Source organism: Asparagus officinalis, chromosome 6 (genome assembly GCF_001876935.1).
Source record: "Asparagus officinalis chromosome 6, Aspof.V1, whole genome shotgun sequence".
In the NCBI taxonomy this organism is placed as follows: Eukaryota; Viridiplantae; Streptophyta; class Magnoliopsida; order Asparagales; family Asparagaceae; genus Asparagus; species Asparagus officinalis.
This window is the reverse complement of record NC_033799.1, coordinates 70,553,271-70,567,807: the sequence shown is the minus strand read 5'-3', so window position 1 is coordinate 70,567,807 and position 14,537 is coordinate 70,553,271. Positions and strand designations below refer to the sequence as shown.

Here is a 14,537-nt window from a genome sequence, read left to right as displayed (position 1 = left end):
CATACCGTTAATCTTAAACTTTAGAATATTAAAATTATCTTTTTCACAAAAATTTAGAGAAAGGGGTTTTAATGTAGATTGCATGCGCATTTGCACGTGTAATTTGAATGGACAAAACATATTTGCTCTCAGACCCAAAAACCCTAATAAGAGGAGGGGAAGGAGGAGGAGGAGCAATGACCTCTGAGCCCAAACCCTAATCATGTCCGTCCTCCCCAATTCCGGCCTCAATCCCATCTCCTTCCCCAAAACCTACCCCACCTCCTCCAAACCCTCTCCCCTCCCCCCCCCCCCCCCCCCCCCCCCCCCCCCCCGCCACTTCCTCCTCCTCCCCCTCCTCCGCTTCCCCCTCCTCCGACTGGTTCCGGACCCCGGCGAACTCCCCCTCCTCCCGCCCAATCTCCACTCCCAAAGCCAAAGAGGCTGACAGCGGCGACAACAACAAGAAGAAGAAGAACAAGAAGTGGTGGTGGTGGTCTCGAGACAGGGAGAGCTACTTGGTCGACGATTCTGAGGCCCTCCCTCTTCCCATGACTTATCCCGACTCGTCTCCGGTCACCGCCGATGAGATCGACAAGCGGCTGCGCTGCGATCCGCAAGTCGAGGTTTGCTTTATTTTTTTTGGTCCTATTCAAATGGGTTTTTTGTTTTGATTTTAGTTTTAGTTTTAGTTTTACCTTTTTTTTGTTGGTTTAGGATTGTAGGGAGGTGGTCTATGAGTGGACGGGCAAGTGCCGGAGCTGCCAGGGGACGGGATGGGTGAGCTATTATAGTAAGAAGGGGAGGGAGACTGTTTGCAAGTGCATTCCTTGTCTTGGGCTCGGTAGGTTTTGCTCTCCCTATTTAATTTGATCAAATTACGCGATGACAATGAGTATGTTTTTCTTATGTCATCGGTTTGGTTTTCATTGCAATGTTTTGGTCGAAACTCGGTTGTGATGCCTAGAGGTCGGTTGGTTCGTTCCAACAGTTGCATGCAATTAGGACATTTTGGGTCAACCGAAGCAGTTTTTTCAACGAATCTAATAAATAAGTTACAAATGTAGTTGCGAAAGAAGCTTTTGATCGTGGGAGAATTATGTGGCTTTGGACGTAAGTCGTACTCAGAAGGTTATATAAAAGAATGGTATAAATCAACATTAGATTACACGAATGGAACAATTTGTGATTTGCCTCTGGATCATGCTTCATAGTTGGTGCCATTGAGAACCCCATGCTTGCAGCTTTCTTGTCACTTCGTTGTGCATGCTCATGATGCGTTTCAAACATTTCTCTATCAAAATTTCACCTGCACTCTCGCTTTGTACACCTATATGTTAATACATTCTTCATCTCATGCCTCCCTTGACTCGTGCGTCCTCACTTCCATCAAATTCTAGATACTTATTTGTGTCAAAAGTTCCTGCCACTACACCAAAACTTTGAAGTTGTAGTGAGAGTGTTGAGGGATGTAATTTAATATTCTAAAATGCCCCGTAGTTTGAGTGCCCTTTCATGGGCCAAAACCTGGACTCATGGATTATTATTTTTTAAAAATCCACTTGTAATTTGTGGCCGCTGGTAAGATTTGAACCTGAGTTTCTTTGATACCATGTCAAAGGTCCATTGCACAAAACTGCGAAGTTGTGGTGAGTGTTGAGGGTTATAATCACTGTTGAGAGTAACAAAAATGAGTTGTGTAATGTTTGACCTTTTGTTAAAGGTTAAGGGAAAAAAATGTAAAAAATGTAAAGCATAACATAGGTTATATTGTTTATTAATTATTTAGATGTCTTATAAATACTAGTAATTCAAAATAACTTTAATACTTAGAATAATCAAACTCAAACTTTTCAATCATAACATCACAATTTTCAAATATAGAAATACAATATCACAATTTCTTAACAAAAGTTAGTCATATATGACTAACAACCATTCAAAAAAGCATAATCAAATGATCAAATAAGTCAATCTCATCAAGTTTAAAGGAATAAAAACAAGTGTAAACAAAACAAAACACTTCCAACTCTCGAGCATTAATAAATCCTACAAAATAAGTCCATCATGTAGATCCATTTCACAATAAATAACCAAGTCATCCTCATCTAGAGAGTAATTTGCATCTTTAGGATCCACTTCATCTTCAGTGGCGATCTCTTTTTCTTTTTGCGTGGTGGATGCTGTGGAAATAATTTTAATTAAAAACTCGAGTATTCATGCAAATAGACATAACATTAAAAGTTTTGAGGAAGCTTACAAGAGCCATCAACCCTTTGTTTCTTTGTCATTGGAGCATCTTCCTCGTCTTCTTTTGCAGTAGCGAGGTTGTTAATTGCCGCAATATTGAGATGCTCCCTCTCCCCATCACCATCTGGCTAACTCGGATCGTCCGGAAGACACGGCTCCTCGACTATCCACTGATCATTGAGAGATACCTCATCCAACAAAATCATATCTATTTTCCACGCCTTCCTTAGCATATTTCTCTCTTTTAGCTTAATATTGTACATGACATAAACAAGAGAACTAAGATGCTCTTGCTCCTGATGACATCTCTTTTTTGAGTGGACCATCATCAAAGAACTACAACTTATAAGCTTTTGAGATTAAACATATAAGTTGAATTTTAGAATTGATATTTTCCGTACTTGCTCAAAAATGCTCTAATTGCGTTCGCATTCGGATGCACTAGTAGTGAGGGAGAGAATATAAACTGCAAGTCGCTTTAGATTTGGAGTGTCATCGCCAAATCTCTCCTATGAAGAATATAAACTGCAAACTGCAATGTTCTCCTTTCCATTGTCCATCATCTCATACGAGTATGATATAGAGGGCCACATTCGAATCCACTTCTATGGTAGTGAAGCAAAAAAATTTGTCCCCAAATTCTCTAGTGTAATGAACATTCTCTTTTGCCTCCACTCCTTTTGGCTTCTTCGTACAAGTGCTCCTTTGGAACTCCTCAGAAGACAACATAACCCTCAAAGGTTCTTTTAATGAATGTAACATCTGTAGTGTCAAGGAGGATGTGCCAAAGCGAGTAACAATAGGCCTCAATAACTCCTCCCACCTGTGTGCTTTCTCATTAAGCTTAAGACCCAATAATGGTTGTAGATGAATTGAATTACTCCTTTTGCATCTTCAAGAGTGTCCTAGTGCATCTTCATTTTCTCATTGTCCTTCAACATTAGGTCAATGCAATGTTCTGCACACGATGACCAATAAAGTGACTTCATCTTATCAATTAGCTTCTTTCTGACAAGCACATAAGAGGCATGATTATTGGTGATGAATTGGAGAACATTTTTTCTCCTCAATCTCCTCCACCATCGGAGCAAGGCATTCAAAAAGATATTCCCTGTTCTTAATAATCGCCAATGCATAAATAAACTTGTAGAAAAAAGTTCCCTCCAGTGAGTTCATGAGGAAGTTAATCAAACTTCTACTCTTTCTATTTGACCATCTATTGGACATAAGAGTGCAACCATACTTTTCCTAAGCCTTCTTATATTTTGCCTATATAGTATCTATATTTTCCACTTCTTTTTAAGCACTCGCGTCTTTATTTTAGAAAGAGTAGGAAGCTTTAACTCGGGGTTGGTATATTGGTTGTTCAAAAAGTTGAACAACCTGTTAGCAAAGATATATTGATTGATCTTGTTTACCACCACCTTCCTTTCTTCTTTTTTGACTCTGCCCTCTATCGTTGTTTGACTGCCTCAGTATTAACAAATTGGACCAATAATCCAAATGTTCTAGGCTGTTGGATTTAGCTATTGCTACCACGTTCGCTTTATACCTCAAAGCTATCAATTTTTTGTTGAATTGAGTTGTCATCTATTCTTCCAATTAATTCAATCAATGCAACATTCTTCTCTTTTACAATTTTCGCTCCTTTTAGAACATCCTCAAAATACTTCTTCACCGCTTTTGGAACTTTTTCACATTTCTTCACCCCTTTATTGATACTAGCTAAGTGATGCTTAAACTGTGTTACAGTCGTTGTGATACGGTGATTGCAATACTTGCAATAGAGATGTTGTGGCAGTTCCCCTTCTTTCATAATAGCATTCTCTCTCATGGGATCTAAACTCGTAGACACTGTTCAATATCCTTTACTTTTGCATATATTAAAAAACAAACATACAAATTTAATTACCAATTTACAAAAAAAAAACCCAAACAAACCCTATCGATCACTAATCATATCAAACTTGACTAACTTCAAATTCTTAGGCACATTGAGTTCTTAACTTCACAAAATATTCTAATTCCTAATCAAGTTCACTACATCAACCAAACCAGACATTATTAAGTAATAACAGTAAGAAAATTTTTATGTGCAGTGATTGCAAAGTGCAAACTTAATTTCACAAAATCAATTATTAACTGAAAACTAAAAACTAAAGCCTAATCAAAAGTAAATAATAACTGAAAGTAATTATCTCACAAACATAATTAACCCACTAATTAATCTTTGTACTCTAATTCTGTGACAGATCTTAAAAAATTAAGTTGAATGATAAAGTAATAGAGCAACAAGTTTGGTATGATTTTTAGGATAAATTGGCAATATAAAAGATTAGAATTTGGAAGGTAATTTCAGAACTATCATATATTTAAAGGATATAAAACTGAAATGCTTAATCCATAACTGAAAACAAGGTTATCAATAGCGGATAGCGTCGCGTAGCGGTGAGGTATCGCTAAGGCTATTTCGGGCTATTATGGCAAAATAGCGATAAAAAGCGCAAAGTCAAATAGCGGTCTAATTTAGATATGTATAAATACTAAAAAAAAATAAAAGAAAAATCTAAGAAATCTAGAAGTACATATTGGATGATTTAAAGAGATCCTAAACATGAAATAGATATGTAACCATCACGTAATACCGAAGATGACTGGAGGAGTCAAAAAGTCATCGTCTTCGAGAAGAAGAGCTTAGCGGTGACAGGACTGTCCTAAGAGAAGCTCACAATGAAGGAGATGAGAGGAAGTATCAAGGTAGATGTCAGAGGCTATGAAAGGTGGCGGGAGTATGCTGAAAATCACAGGAGACGGTGTAATATAATGGTCAATGGTTGAGTTTAATTTTAAAAAATAAGTCTCAAACCGTTTTTAAATAGCAGTCAAAAAGCAAATTTCGAATGCAATCGCTTACTATTTACCGTTATGACACTATTGACCGCTATTGTAAACAAACATATTCTGTAATATGTCACTTATTGTGCGATAGCGTAGCGGGTGATAGCGTCGCGGGAAGGGACCGTTAACGCTATTAGCGTCGGTATTACGGGGCTATTTACTGTTATTTATAACAGTGACTGAAAAATGAAAAATTGACCTTACTGGAGTCGGCAGAAGCTGTCGATAGTCGGTAGTCGGAGGAGTTTTAGAGGAGCAAAACTAGAGGAGTTGTAGAAGGAGCACAGTTCATCGCTGTCGAGAGGGATAGGAGTTGGAGATATCGAAAGGAGTTAGGGGTGAGTCAATGAGGGAGGAACTAGTGATGTGGAGGAGATGGAGGAGCTAAGGCTTCTCGTGTTGAGGTGAGGAGATGTAGGTGGAGGAGAATAAAAGGAGAGGGGGTAAGGTGGAGCTTCGTCACTGGCGGGAGGGGGAGAGGATGGAGAAGGTGAGGAGCTAGGTTTGGGTTGGAGGAGGTGAAGAGATTGTAGATTCGTAGGAAGAGAATAGGAGATTGGGACTAAAAAGGGTAGGTGTTTAAATGATTTGGATGGTAGAGATGCATTCACACGAATCACGCGTCTGAAATCAGAGATGCAATTTAACCTAAGAAAACCCATGTTAACAGGTTACATAATGTAATGCACATTTACGCAATATAATGTGTTTTTTGTGCTAAACAATTTCATTGTTTAATTGTCGTGTTACCTAACAAGAGGGCACCGTTAAGTTACAAAACATATTATAGTGGGTTATATAACGTGTTTTTTCAACATTGGTTATATTTTTATATTCTAACAATGTGAATTTCTTTGTTAGCCAGTATCTTGAACTTGATGGTGATAAACATTTGTGGTTTCTTTCTAAAATAGAAGTTCGCCTATAAACTGAGGAGATAGTTTTGCAATATAACATCAAGTAATTTCTGTCGTAAATTCATCTAATTTAATTTTGATTATCTGCAAGAAATCCAAGAGCTAAGTCAATGGCTATGTCATACTAGAATGACAATCAATTACAGACTAAGGCATTAACCTATCATCATTTCATTTCCATGAATTTGTAGTCTATCGTCATCAAACTCTATTTTTTCCTAACATTATATTCAAGATAATGAGCTAGAGATCCTTGCTCTGCCCTATGTTAAGAATTGATCCTGAAATTCATTTTTGCGGATATTCTATTCTCCACTTCAAGTTGTGTTATTGTACAAGTAACTACCATGAAGGTTTCTTTTTGATTGTTGATCCTGTTTATCACTAAGAATTATTCCCATCTCTAATTGGTTCTCAGTCATTTTGAAATGCGGAAGAAATAAATATTATAATGTATATAATGTAAGACCCTACATAACTACCAATGAAGGTTTCTTTTTGATTGTTTGATCCTGTTTATCACTAAGAATTATTCCCATCTCTAATTGGTTCTCTGTCATCTTGAAATGCGGAATAAATAAATATTATAATGTATATAATGTAAGACCCTACATAACTACCATTGAAGGTTTCTTTTTGATTGTTTGATCCTGTTTATCACTAAGAATTATTCCCATCTCTAATTGCTTCTCAGCTGAATAGGGTAACCAAAATACTTAATGTAGATAGTGCTAGGCTAATGCAATAAACAAACATATATAAAATCACTGCTAAGTCCTGTGGAGCTATAGTTATAAAGTTGAATGGAACTTTCAAATAGAGCAATGTAAAGCACATAGATGAATAGATAATTAACTATATGCAATATACTAAGAAAGTTCTTTGGAATTGTCTATTAAAAGTTTAGTGTAACGTTCAAGCTATGCACTGGTCAATACACATGTGAGTAGATGCATATGATATGCAGAGTGTGCAGAGGCACTTAGATATGAGCTATGAATGATTGTATGAAACCGTCTATAGAAGATTTAGTAGAAATATCAATGATGACATAGAATGAAGAGCTATAAGTAAAGAGTCAGGCAACTAAAAAAACATAGAGTGGGAAAGTGATTTAGGTGGTTCACCTTCTAGGCTACATCCACCATCTACGACCTTAGGATTTCCGCAATCCACTATTATGTACTTCCTCTTCAAGTCAAATAGGTACAACACCTTGTCAGCTACATAACCCTGTGCTTCGGACGTCAGTCCTCTATCACTCTCACACTTTGAGATGGTAGAACACTCTCTAAACCCTGGAGAGACACCACATTTCAGAAAGTGAATAGAAGATATCCTCTACACTAAAAATGAGAACTAGACAATGTAGCATTCAACACTTATGTAATACAAAATGCACAAGACAAGATAAAACTAATATGTATGTTTAAGCAGTAAAAAGGCAATAGTAATCTCTGGCAAGAGATGAAGCAAATATAGACTTTCCAAGATTACAATCTTATAAATGTACCAGGGAAATCTCAACACTCAAGGATGTTCACATTCGTAATTTTGGTTTTGGAACTACGAGTGGAACTTTTAGTGGAACTTTGTGGGAGCAAACTGGAATTTAAAAATGGTAGGTAGATTATTCAAGAGTACTAGTTGCTTAGAGAGAAATGATCCAAGGCAGGTCAAATATACAGGCAATAAGGATCAAAGTCTAACAATAGCATTTACTACCATTGAAGCTCTCTTTTGCAGCAAATTGTTACCATGGACAGATTGCACCAAACCGGCAAATAATCTTTTGCGGTGGTAGAGTGGCATGTACTAAATTGGGTAAGCTAGCTCGGCCACATTTAGTGCAAAGTGCAAGCCATGTTTAACAGCTAGGGTTGAAGTTTAGGTGCATTGTAGTAGGCTTAGGGTTTACCAAGAATGGGTAGGAGCGAGGGATCTATAGCTTGAGACTTCTCAGCAACCCTAAGGTTAAACATGAACCATACTCACAACAACTTGATCTTGACTTGAGATAAGCATTTTTCACAGAGTTTGACATTAAATTTTGGTGGAAGAAGTGATCTCAATTCCCATTGACTAAAGTCTAATTAGTGCTTGACCATACTTACGTTAAACACAGCCTAAGACTCAGATATTCTACTAGCCAGCTTCAGTCATTTGCGCGCAATGTCAAAGTGTTTGACTTGAGATAATTTCTTTTGAGCTTGAAGTCTGACTTCTCTAGAGATGATTCCATATTAGCTTGAAGTCTATCATTCATCCGAACATTGAGTTAAAGCCTGAAACACTTAAACAAACTCATTAGATGCAATTTAGTTCATTGATCATAACGTAGGGTTTACATATAACACCTATTAGTTTTCATGAGTATCTCCTGATCGATTCAGAGGCTCTAAAAAAATCAATTTAACTCTTAATATATTACCAATATGATCCCTTGATAACAAGTTAATTCTATAAATAACTTTGTCGTGATTTTTTGGTGGTTGCCTTTTTAGGTATTAAGTACTCGTTATTATTATGGAAGGAAAATGTTGCATACATTTATACCTTATTTGAAATTAAAATCAAGCTGAAGTATACTTTTAGATGTATTACCTTCCATATGATACTTCGTATATTACCTCAAAAAATTCATAGAATTTAATACTCTTTGAGACTCCAAACTGTAAAAGTGTTCAATATCTAGTAAGAAAAGATGCAATATATTTTTCTTTTTTTTTCTGAATTTCAAGAGCATACAAGCTTTTCCTTCAGAATTAAGATGCTTCTTGCTGTTCATGTTCTGTTAGTGTACATTTCTCATTATTTGTATACATTATTCTGCTTTCTCCTCTCACTCTGAACTTACAGTGCATTCTTATTATTTTTTTGCTTTCAGATGATAGCTTATCTATAACTAATGCAAAAACATAACCTTGTTTGGGGTGCAAATGGGTCGAATAAGAATCGGATAGTGCTTACCATGTTCAAATCTGCTCGCAAATCACAGATCTAGTAGATTTGTATATGGTTTCAGGGCCGTTGGAGATACGTATATGATTTAAACAAAACAAAATTTCATGTGTTCAGAGTATCTAAAAAGCTACATTAGATGTCTAAATTGATCTGAAATCTACTATTATAACGCCATACCGTTTGGTTAGGTGTGAGCAAGCAAGTCAGTTCAATTGGTTTCTTATCTAATGTGAAATTGAGACCAAACTGACGTAGAGTTTGAACCAAACCGTGACATTATTTCAGCTAAGTTTGATCGATTTGTTTGGTTTGAACTTTGAACCTATGTCAATCAAGTTAAATAACTAATCTCACTTCAAGAAAAAAGTTTAGTCTTTTAAGAAAAGTTCACACTTTCAACCATTCGAATCAATGTATGAACCATATTTCAAAAGTAATGCTATAACTAGGTCCAACCTAACTATTAGATCGTGGCAATAATACAAAAGATAGATAAACAATTCAAGCCATTCAAAAATCTCAAGCATGTTAAGAACAAAATCCAACCTTTTACTAACCAATTATCCCACTCACTATCCAAAATCACCGTGAACTCTTTTTCTACTAAAATCTTAAAATAAATCTAAAAAAGAGTAAAAAATAATGAAGAATATCCAACATTCAATTCTTAAAGACAATTTTCTGGTTTCCTCAACATCAAGCAGACACCAAAGACTTCGGAGAATCCACTAGAGTGAAGGATTTTGGATCTATGGTATCTAAGTTTATATTGTTGGGTTAATGGCCTCTTGGATTCTCTGCTTCAATTTGCGAGACGATGAGGGAGAGGGTTGGAAGGTCATGTGTCGTGTGTGAGACAGTAAGAGAGAGAGAGAGAGAGAGAGATATTTTGGATCTATAACAATTAAGTTTATGTTCTTGGATAATGGCCTCTTGGATTCTCTGCTTCAGTTTGTGGGACAGTGAGGGAGAGGGTTGGAGGGTCACGTGTCATGTGTGTAGACAGTAGGGGGGGAGATGGGCAAGAAATGAGAATGGACTTTTGATGCTAAACCCATAACCCAAACCAAGCAGTGAGAACTAAGATAAAGAGTGCGGTTCAGTCCATGTGGGTTGAAATTTTTTAACATGAACTGACTAGCTTATAGAACTGAACTAAGCCACTAAAATCAGGCAGTTTATTCAGTTAAAACTGAATTCTGCACTTCCCTGCATTTGATCATTACATATTTCCAAAAATTCATATATGGACATAGATATTGTACTTATATCCATATTTGTTGCAAATAATTAAAAAGAGCCATATCTGTATCTATATCTTGTCTGATATATGCATCCATCTCAGATGAATGCAAATACATCTGCAAATATTTGTTTGCATCCTACTATGAATTCCAACTAGTCTTTTCAATAACTCTAGCCATTTCTTTGTTTAGGATATGTTCAAAAAATAACAGCTAGGAAGGACATAGACGTGATGGAAGATCTCGATAATGGAAAACCACCTTTGATAAATCAAAGATACTTGCTGATATATGTTTTCTATCTGCTCTATTATTCATGATGGAGGAAATCAAATTTTTCTTGGATTCCTAGTGAGAGATCAATTCAATAGCTGCAGGTTATAATTTTGCTAGCGCTAGCAGCTATACTTCATTCATATCCAAGGACTTTCAGTATTTTTAGTAAACGCCCAATAACTTTCAAAATCATACTAAAACCCTGGTAACTTTTGGAATTGCGGAATACCCCCAATAAGTTTTCGCATTTTGTAGATAACCCCTATAAATTAAACAAAGAAAAACATAAAGATACGTTTTGGAGGACAATTTCAACAAAAAAAAATGTTCGGGACCTAACCTAGATGCGAGCAAGAGGAAAACGAACAACAAAGGAAGAGAGATTTGAGATTTCTGCGTTGAGGGTTGAAAATATAAAAAAGGTCATAAAGGGATTATTAATAATTTAACGGTTATTTTGGTCTTTTTAAGTCACATGAGTTGCACGTGCCATGTCAGATGTAACAATGTCAACTTTGGGGTTTTTTTTGCAAAAGTTGTTGGGGGGTTTACTGCAAAATGTTGAAAGTTCTTGGGGGTTTAGTGTAATTTACCCTGACTAATTACTATTACCCATTAATATACTTAATACTTGATTTAGGCGGTTAATATCGTGTTAGTGTTATAGTTTGTGACTTCGAAATTTCATTTGTCATTAACTTGTCTTATTGTGATTTATTAATTTATTGTGTTTAATTGCATATTGTTTGTTAAAATTTTATGAAAATTTGGAATATTTTTCCACCTATTTCACTTGGGCGATCTTTTGTTTGGTTTCTCTTGCCTTAGGCAATATAGCACCTCATCACCTTGACCTCATATTTCACTCTTAAACCACTGGTAATAAATCCACAATTCTTTTAAGTTTTTACTAAATTTAAAATAATTATTAAGCCATGATGTTGTGCATTGTTTTAAATATCCCCGACATGGCCCGATATATCCCCCGATATATCCTTTTACAGGGTTTGCCGTAACCGATATGGTCTTTAAATATCCTTTACCGTTTTTTGGCTATTTTGAGTGATAAATCCCCGATATGGCCGATATACTAGCCGATATGTGGACCAATATATCTTTTTATATAGCTTGTTGCAAAATAATATACCGTTTTTGGAATTTTTGGGCGAGATATCAAGATTTCTCCATTATATCAAATGACATTTTGCCCTAAAAAAGCAGATTGAATGTTGCAACGTTGTTTTGCACTTTTGTTTGTTTTAGAAGGTTGATTAGTGATCCTAAACTTATATTATTCATATTTTGTATGCTTAAATTTTATTACATATGTTGAGATTACATTTTAATGCATTATATTATGTATGCAAACATTCATTATGGCATTCCGATATTTACCACATATCCCCGATATTTCCCCGATATCCGCAATACGATATGAATTTTGGCCATCCGATACTTCCCCGATATCCGATATTTATAACCTTGATGTTGTGGAAGTTGCCATCTTTCCCTGTAATCTTGATTCCACTCTCTCATGCTACCCAAACTAGTACATAATACCTTTTTTTCTTTTACCAAAATGCAATTGAAGGAACATATGTTGGGAAAATGAAATGACATGCTTTGTTTACCCGCAATATTTTTGTTATACCTTTGTTTACCTGTGATGTTTTTGTTATAGAGATGTCCAACCTGTAACTTGTAGACATAAATAACACCTTTAGTGGGTACAAGTAGGTTTTATATCATGGGTTTATGCGTGTGTGCTTATGTTCATGCGTACGAGCACACAGGCACACACATGCAAGGACCCAAAAATGCCCTAAAGCTAGTGTTTTTTTCTCTTTTCTTCTCTATTGATGCGGAGTGTATCTTTTACTGTATGTTTAAAGCTTCCATTCAACTGATTATGAATTAGGTCTGACATCATGTCCGGATACATATAATATGTCTCAAAGATTCAAAATTTAACTTGCTATAAAACCTTGAAGAACTTCCTGCTCCAGATCATATTTAGCTACAGATTTATCACCTCCTTGTAGACGTAGGGCTAATTCCATGCGATTTTTTTCTTATGACCAGATTCATTTGTAACTTATCTCGAGCTCATGCTTGCAGACATGCAAAGCATATGCTCAGATGCTCTAAAGTTTAACTAACTTGAATTTTTTTTTCGTTTTGAACTGATCTAAGGGGTAGTGAAGGGGTAAACGTGGTTTTATAGTCTAATGCTTCCTGGATAATTAATATCAAACGAGAAAGTGCTGATACAGCCCAATTTTCTATCTATTGATATTTAAACGTACGTATTAAATGTATCACTGGTCTAGCCTTGATCTGACTGGTAGTTGGTGAATCCTCATTAAAGTTTTTTCTTGAAATTGCATCAACGCGAGTTTCTTTTCGATGTCTTAACCCTTTTTATCACTGAGAACTATTTCCATTAATCACAGATTATCTGTTATCTTTGAATGCTATAAAGCAACAATTATCATAATGTATAATAACAATTAGTTTCCATGAGTTTTATCTCATAATTTAAGGGTTCCAAAAAGAATCAGTTTACCTTCTAATATTATTATATGTTACAGTTCTTTACATAGAGCTCCTAATGATCTTTTAGCATTTTCTTTTTTAGATATAATTACTCTTTCATTTATTCCTGAAAGGATAATTTTTGTTTAGCAAAAAAAAAAAAAAAAGTAAGGATTATTTTTGTGCGCATCTATTATTCTCGGTAAGCAAAAGTTAAGAACTAGGTGAATAATACTTTTATATGCATCACTTTCCAAATGACACTTTTCTCATTACCTTCAAATATTCATAGTGTTTACTACTGTTCATGAACAAAAATTGGTAACAAATTTTGCACTCTTTTCTTGGATTGTGAACCTTTTTTCTTTCGGAATTACAAATGCTACACTCTGTTAATGTGCTTTTTGTGTACAGCTCTCATTAGTCGCTACAACTTTCTGCTAACTCCCCTCATTCTGAGCTCATAGTGAAATTGCTCTTCCGTTTTTCCTTCAGATGTTATGCTATTTATAACTAATATACAAATATGATAGGAAATTCAAGGCTACAATAACTTCATGTTGTTTCTCTGTTCAGGATATGTTCAGAAAATAACAGCGAGAAAGGACATAGACGTGATGGAAGATCTTGATGATGGAAAACCTCCTTGATAAAACAATGATACTCGCTGGTAAATTTTCGTTAGGCTGCAAACTACTTGATGGAGGCAATGAATTTTTTTTCTTGAACCAAGTGAAGAGATGCCAATTTAACAGCAGGAAAACATACATCATTCTTATTCAATATTGTTTACCATATATGAAGCCTTATGTTTATTGACATTACATTGCACAAAGTGAGGATGACAGAAAATGTGGTATTAAGTGTTGGTTTTGAAGTAGGATCGGCCCAAGTATCAAAGTTGTAAGCTTTTACAAAAACCTGAAAGACAAAAACTTCCCTGGCTGATTTTTTTAGGAACCGAACACCAAAGAACACAAAGGATTTGCTGCAGGGAATTGTTTGTCTCTGCTCCTGTTGATGTGGCCGAAGGATTGATGATGGAGTGACTGCAGGGAAGAAAACAAACCTGCACTTGCTAATGACCGAACAAAACAGAGAGAGGAGAGAACGAACAGATGGAGCAGGAACCTTTTTGATTTCTTTTATTCACGTTCTACTACTTACAAAGATTGTTTACATATATATAGGAATAAGATTACAACTCTAATCTTATCCAATAACTAGAAAAACTATCCTAACTAGTATTCTATTCTAACTAGAACTCTATTATAACTAGGACTGATTAACAACTCACATTAAGCTCATAAGTTAAGATCAATATAGAGACAATTTCTTAAATGAGCGGACAAGGCTGTAGCTTTCAGTTTCGTTTCAAATTTTGGAGCTTTGGAGTCAGCTATATGTGCTTTTTTCTTGATGCAAATTTGTTGAAGGCCAACCCGGTTCTCTTGGATGGGAAGTTAAAACTGTC

General features: G+C 35.7%; 1 protein-coding gene across 1 annotated transcript; it reads left to right on the top strand.

Moving 5' to 3' along the window:
* LOC109846294 (protein disulfide-isomerase SCO2-like) lies at positions 201 to 13,926 on the top strand (the record flags this gene model as incomplete). Its single annotated transcript, XM_020415520.1, has 3 exons — positions 201 to 605; positions 697 to 823; positions 13,640 to 13,926. Coding segments are annotated over 3 exons (606 nt in total), but the record flags the coding sequence as incomplete, so codon positions are not given.